Genomic DNA, 7,181 nt, shown 5'->3' with positions numbered 1-7,181 from the left:
ACTGTTTTACTCTGTTATAAAGTCAATTACATGCGTATTGCATTCGATTGAGTTTGTTATGTTTTGAATAACTGTTAATGTTTGATATAATTGTCACAACGGCTATATTTTTAAATATGTTGACCAAACATTAAATGAAATTCTACTGCATTAATTGTACATTCAATTAACTGCATTGATTGATGCTAACTACAATAACAGAATTGTTACATTCGACTGTATTAGTAGCTTAGTTGATTAAAATGCGTCAGAGTTGTGTTTAACTATAAATTGACTCGAATTTGATTTCTGTAAGAACTTTTGTGAATCTAACAGTTTGTGATATCTTTTGCAGAAAGTGCATTCTTACAGAAAGAGAGAAAAAGCTTCAAGAAACAAGAAGTGACCGTGGTGATCATCTGCTTGTGGATTCTTGAAGAGCAAGTTAATTGCACGTAAAAAGGATGATCGTATCTGCACATTGGGTGTAACTGAGAGATCAGAGGCTACAATCTTGTGAAGATTGGACTGAGGTTCCCTGATGGAGGACCATCTAAGCTTCACATAGGACCTTTAACAAGAGCCATGTCCAAGAGAATCCAAGAGGAAGAGGGAGCACTCAATACCTTACTCTTATGGAGTATTACTTACTAAGTTCTCTTTCTCTTTGCTAAATACTTTTACATTGCTTTTGTAGAATATTAATAAAAGGGAGGAACCATGTCTATGCAACTTAAAAGGGTTGCCACGTAAGTAAAGCAAAAGAAGCACAAATGGATGGTTGGTGCCCATGGCTTTTGCATTACGTTCAACACCAAAGACAACAACTCAATCTTCTTCAATTGCTTTGCTGAGTTGGCACTTATAGCTTGCTGCCCAAGCTTCCTATATCTGTTTTACAGCATGTGCACATTTAAATAACTTGCACAATATGTTTTAGAAGCTCTCCTTCTTCTATAAATAGAGAGCTTCATCACTTGTAAATGTAACTTGAATTGAAGTAAAGAAATGCTGCCAATTTCCAGCTATTACTCTCAAGTTCACCTCTGTGCTTTGTTATCTAGCACCTCCTCTAGCTTCTTTCCTCTTTGGAAAGCCTACTGAGTTAGAAATCTACCAAAACACTCATCCAAACACCACCAGACAATTTCACAAACACCTTGAGTGCATTCGGACATCCTCTGTCATCTTCCATCCGTTGCCATTCTCTGCGTCTTGAAGCATCCTTCTACGCATCATGGAGCTGCTTCCATCATTTGGTATCAAGAGCCAGCACGTCCACGCTTGTCTTCAAGAGATAAGCCTCTCTTTTGTTCAATTTTCGTTTCTGTCATGTGCTGTCAAACTCTGTCACTGTTTTAGAAATTTTTTTTTATTCTGTTTTGGTTTAATTCGTGTCTGTGAGTGCTGTAATCATGCATTTGCTTTTCCTTAGTGTTCGTCATCATTTTAATCGGTGCACTTTGTTTGTTTGAGTTCAAATCCAGCTTTATTCATCTTTTCCAGTTTTGTCTCAGTCATGTGCCTTATGTGCAGTGTTGTTTTTGTTTCAAATGTTTGATTCTGTTCTAGCTTTCAATTTTCATTTTCAAACTGTGTATTAGATGCACGTTTAGCAATGAATCAATCCACAAAGGCAAAGAGACAATGTCTAGCCTGGATTATATGAGCTAAAGCATCCAACATTTGCGTCAATTTTCACAAAATTCTGCACAATCTTTTCAAATCTGGTATCTGTACTTTAATCTGTTTCAGACCAGATTTCTTGCTTCTAAAGCTTTGTGCAAGTTTCCTTGGTGTTGTTAAGCATTGCTACAAGTGTACAAACTCATATTAAACTCAGAAAAGCAAAATGTGTGGTTGAGTTCATAAAATCTGGTTTCAAATTCTGCATCAGAATTCATTTCTACATTGATTTGGTGCATACTGTCACTTTTTCTGCATAATTTGGCAACTCATACACTGTTTTTGAGATTTTGTGACTGCCTGTGCATTTTCAATGGTTCAGCAAGTGTATTTGGTCAATTAAAACTAGTGCCTACTGTTCATTTGGTCAGTTTTCACCAAAAGTGCAAAATCAGTTTTCAGACCATTGAAATTGCTTAAGTTTGGATGTGGACTACTGATTTGCTGCTGCAGTGTGATTCTTTGCTGTCTAAGTGTTTGTACACATCAAAATTGATGAGATAAACTTGTTTGACATATCATTGGAGCCTTTGATACACTGTCATTTGTTTTGCACACTGTTGTTCCAATTTTCCAGCCACATTTTTGGTGCAGTATGCATTTCTTTGTTGTTTTCTATACTTTCAAAGTTTCCATTTGAAATTTGGATTGGCAAAAGCTAGGGGATTCTATTCCAACCATTTTTGAATCATTATACAAGTGAATTCAAAGCATCAAAAAGCAAATAACCCCTGCAATCCAGTGTTCATGAATCCAAAACCAGAAAACACCAAAATCTACTGTTCTTAGTGGCATTTTGTCAAACAGTTTAGCATTTTCATCAAACACTTTCACTGCACTTGAATTCGCTCTTTGTTTTGAGTTTTTCTTGCTTTTCTAATCTGTTCTAGACCCTATCTTAAGTTCCTTTTGTGTGCTAGCCTTTCTTCCAGCCCCAAAGTGTTTAGAAATCACTTTTATTTGCTTCCATATATTGCTGTCACGTTATTTCTGCATTAAACTTTGCTGCAGCATTTTTTTTTTATCACTCACGGGTTTTGTGACTTTTGTCTGCTGCAACATCATATTTTGGTGGAGTTTTAACATCCAGCTAGGCCTTATCAAAGGGGTAGCATCTTAAGGAGTGGAGGTCTTGCTAACATTGCTTCAAGTGGATTTCAAGAGCAATTTCCATTGGCTGTCCAGCACTTCTTTGCAGCAGAAAAACACCACTTTAAAGTTACATTTCAGCTCCTTTATTTAGTTGTTGCTGCCACACTTGGCTTTGTTTACATTGTCTTACACTTCATTGTATAAGTGACATTCTATCACGGAACCTTTGTAGTTAATTCTTCTTTGCTTTTGAAACTTGAGTTACTTGGGAAAATGCTTATCAAGCAATTCCAAGTACTCCATTAAACATTGTAATAGTCTAGTTGCGCATCTTAGTGTGGAAGTGTGTCAAGTGGCTCCCAGTGTCATTTGCACTTTCACTTAGGGCCGTTTTTTCTTTTTCCATTCATTTCATACTTCCTTTCTTTTGCTTGTTGAATATTTGTGTTCTACGTCTCCGTGATAGCTAAGTGTGCTACCATATAGACAAACCTTCGTTTGGTTTATTAGGGGCATAACATCGTTGCATTCCTAAAAGGTTTTGAAAGACTTCTATCTAGAAACTTTGGTAAGAAACGTCAGGAGACACTCTGGCTAAGGAAGGACAAGGTTTCTAAGCTTGTCCATTGTGACTCACCTCTCCTTCCTGGGAGCTATTCGGTTTCTTCACTTTTAGAATCTCTATAGAAGTCATTCACCAAAAACAAGAAAATCCTCTTTTCCAACAGTTTTGATTCATACTTGTGCAAGGCTTTCAAATTTTGTGAAAACACTTTCTCTACTTCACAAGCATGAGTCACTCTAGTGTTCAAGGTAACACCAATCATGATCAGGACAACATAGAGTTGAGAGAAGAGCTCAATAGAACCAAGGCTGAGTTACATGAACTAAGGCAAATGGTCGCCAATCTTACTCTCATTCAAAGAGGGCATTCACAAGGGGATCACTCTCATAGGCAAAACCATGATCATGATGATCATTCCCAACATAGTGATCACCATAGTCATCACCCTTATGATCACTATCAACGCCCTCCTAGGCGTAATCATAACCATAGAGACCATCATGTGGAACCTAAACTCGACCTTCCACCCTTCTTTGGACGAGACAATGTAGAAGAATACTTTGAGTGGGAGATGAAGGTTGAACAGATTTTTGAGTGCTACCACATAGATGATAGGAGGCGAGTGACCTTAGCTACCTTGACTTTTCAAGGTGCAGCCCTTTATTGGTGGACATCAATCATAAGAGATCAAAAGATGAGTGGCGACTATACCATCCAATACTGGAATGAGTTAAAAGCAGCCTTACACAGAAGGCATGTACCAGCATATTATGCTAGAGAAGTCATGGACAAGCTCCATAGACTTCAACAAAGAAACATGAGTGTTGAGGAATATCGGCAGAAATTAGAATTACTCATGTTAAGAGCTGGGATTAAAGAGGACGAGAGATTCACCATAGCTAGATTCCAGAGTGGATTGAACTATGAGATTAGAGATAAGGTAGAACTCTTACCTTACTTAGATCTCAATGACTTTGTCCAGCTATGTGTGAGAGTGGAAGAACAAAATAGAAGAAAAGCTTCCACAAAGAGACCTTATGCTACCTCCTCTTCATATAGGAAAGATTTTAAGAGGGAGGGTAGTTTTCCAAGATATGAAGAATTAAAAGAGAGAGAGCGTGAACGAGAGAAAGATAAGATCAAAAGCAAGGATAGAGAGCTAAGAAAAGAAAAAGAGAACTCTAAAGGAAAGGAACAACGGTCTCCAAGAGAGCAAACTAGAGATTCCAAGGGTAGGGAGACTAGATGTTTTAAATGTGGGGCTAGAGGACACTATTCAACTGAGTGTCACTTCAAAAAGTCAACCTATATCCTTGAGCATGAAAATCATAGTGAGGTATCAACCTCCAGTGCGTCTGAGTTGTCCTCATCTGAAGAGGAACATGAAGCTCCACCTTGTGATGGAGATCTTCTTATGCTTAGGAGACTCCTTGAAGCAAAGCATGTGGAGTTAGAACAATCTCAACGCGAAAACCTATTCCACACACGCTGCAAAGTTTTTGATAAAACTTGTTCTATGATTGTGGATAGTGGTTCTTGTTGTAATTGTTGTAGCTTTAGAATGGTGGAAAAGCTAGGCTTAACTCCTACTCCTCATCCTAACCCTTACAAACTTCAATGGATAAAAGAAGATGAAGGAATAGTTGTTAAGGAACAAGTAAGTGTACCAATTTCCATAGGCAAGTATGAAGATCAAATCATTTGTGATATTGTTCCAATGGAAGCAGGTCACATCTTACTTGGGCGACCTTAGCAATATGACAAACAAGCTTTGCATGATGGGGTCACCAACAAGATCACCATCCAACACAAAGGCAAAAAGATTATCTTGAGCCCTCTTACACCATCACAAGTATGAGAGGATCAAATAATACTTAAAAAAAAATTGGATGGTGAGAAAAAGCTCAAAAATAAAACAGTTTCAAAAGAGAAGAATTTGAGTTTGTTAGAAAGTGCCTCAACCAATGTAGTTGTCCCAACAAAACAATCTAAAAATCTTTTTCTTGGACAACCTCACTTTCTACTCTATTGCAAAGAGGCACTTGTTTCCATAAATCATCCACTTGATTCTCTTCCCAAAGGGTTACAAAAGCTTTTGAAAGAATTTGATGATTTATTTCCTAAAGAGGTTCCAAGTGGTTTACCACCTCTTAGAGGAATTGAACATCAGATTGATTTGATCCCTGGAGCTAGTCTTCCCAATAGACCAGCTTATAGGACTAACCCTACAGAAACCAAAGAGATAGAGAGGCAAGTCCATGATTTATTGGAAAAAGGGTGGATACAAAAAAGTCTTAGCCCTTGTGCCGTGCCAGTGTTGTTAGTCCCAAAGAAAGATGGTTCTTGGCGAATGTGTACAGATTGTAGGGCTATCAACAACATTACAGTCAAGTATAGGCACCCTATTCCTCGGTTGGACGATATGTTAGATGAGTTACATGGAGCAAACATGTTCACCAAGATTGATCTTAAAAGTGGATATCATCAAATAAGAATCAAAGACGGAGATGAATAGAAAACCGCTTTTAAGACCAAATTTGGCCTCTATGAATGGTTAGTCATGCCTTTTGGCTTAACCAATGCTCCTAGTACATTCATGCGACTAATGAATCATGTCCTTCAGGAATACATCGGCAGCTTTGTTGTAGTCTACTTTGATGACATTCTAATCTATAGCAAAGGTCTTAAAGAACATCTTCACCATGTGAGGAAAGTTTTGATTTTACTTAGACAACATCACTTATTTGCCAACTTTGACAAATGTACCTTTTGTCAAGAAAGTGTCATTTTTCTGGGATTCAAAGTTGGGAAAGAAGGTGTACATGTTGATCCTAGCAAAATCAATGCTATCCAAGAGTGGCCTGTCTTGAAAACAGTGGGAGAAGTAAGAAGTTTTCTAGGTCTAGCAGGTTTCTATAGACGATTTGTAGAAAATTTCTCTACTATTGCTGCTCCCCTCAATGAACTTTTAAAGAAAGATGTGTCATTCAAATGGGATGAAAAGCAAAGTCTAGCCTTTGAGACCTTGAAGCATAAGTTAACACATGCACCCATTCTACATTTACCTGATTTTTCTAAAGCTTTTCAAGTTGAATGTGATGCATCTGGGGTAGGAATAGGAGCTGTCCTTATACAAGAAGGTCACCCCATAGCTTATTTTAGTGAAAAACTCAGGGGACCTACATTGAATTATCCTACCTATGACAAAGAACTATATGCCCTTATTCGAGCATTGCAAACTTGGGAGCATTACTTGGTGTCTAGAGAATTTATTATCAATACTGACCATGAATCTCTCAAGTATATTAAAGGGCAAGGAAAGCTGAACAAAAGACATGCCAAGTGGATAGAATATCTCGAGCAGTTTCAATATGTCATCAAACATAAAAAGGGAAGTACTAATGTTGTTGCGGATGCTCTATCTAGACGTCATGCATTGTTAGTTACTTTAGGATCACAAATACTAGGTTTTGATGACATTAAGCAACTTTATGAAACTGATCCTACATTTGCATCCACATATGCATCTTGTCTTAAGAAGCCATTCGACGGATTCTATATTTCTGAGGGGTATCTTTTTAATAAAGGAAAATTATGCATACCCCAAGGATCCATTCGAAAGCTTCTTATCAAGGAAAGTCATGGAGGAGGACTCATGGGCCATCATGGAGTTGATAAAACTCTTCATACTTTAAAAAGCAAATTTTATTGGCCACACATGAGAATAGATGTCCAAAAGCATTGTTCTAGTTGCATAGCTTGTTTACAAGCTAAATCTAAAGTCATGCCCCATGGACTCTATCTTCCTCTTCCAATAGCTAGCACCCCTTGGGAGGACATTAGTATGGATTTTGTCCTA

The 7,181-nt window shown here is 37.7% G+C and overlaps 1 protein-coding gene across 1 annotated transcript; it reads left to right on the top strand.

Moving 5' to 3' along the window:
* Window positions 1-3,138: 3,138 nt before the first annotated feature.
* On the top strand, window positions 3,139-5,837 carry LOC148192515 (uncharacterized). Its single transcript, XM_088099219.1, has 2 exons — window positions 3,139-5,049; window positions 5,359-5,837. Exons 1-2 carry the CDS (start codon window positions 3,549-3,551, stop codon window positions 5,835-5,837), a joined length of 1,980 nt encoding a protein of 659 aa, XP_087955345.1. The 5' UTR covers window positions 3,139-3,548.
* Window positions 5,838-7,181: the final 1,344 nt, after the last annotated feature.

Source organism: Vigna umbellata, chromosome 9 (assembly GCF_029865625.1).
Source record: "Vigna umbellata cultivar VRB3 chromosome 9, Vumbellata_1.0, whole genome shotgun sequence".
Classification (NCBI taxonomy): domain Eukaryota; kingdom Viridiplantae; phylum Streptophyta; class Magnoliopsida; order Fabales; family Fabaceae; genus Vigna; species Vigna umbellata.
Note: the sequence above shows the minus strand (reverse complement) of the source record. Positions and strands in the feature narration are given on the sequence as shown.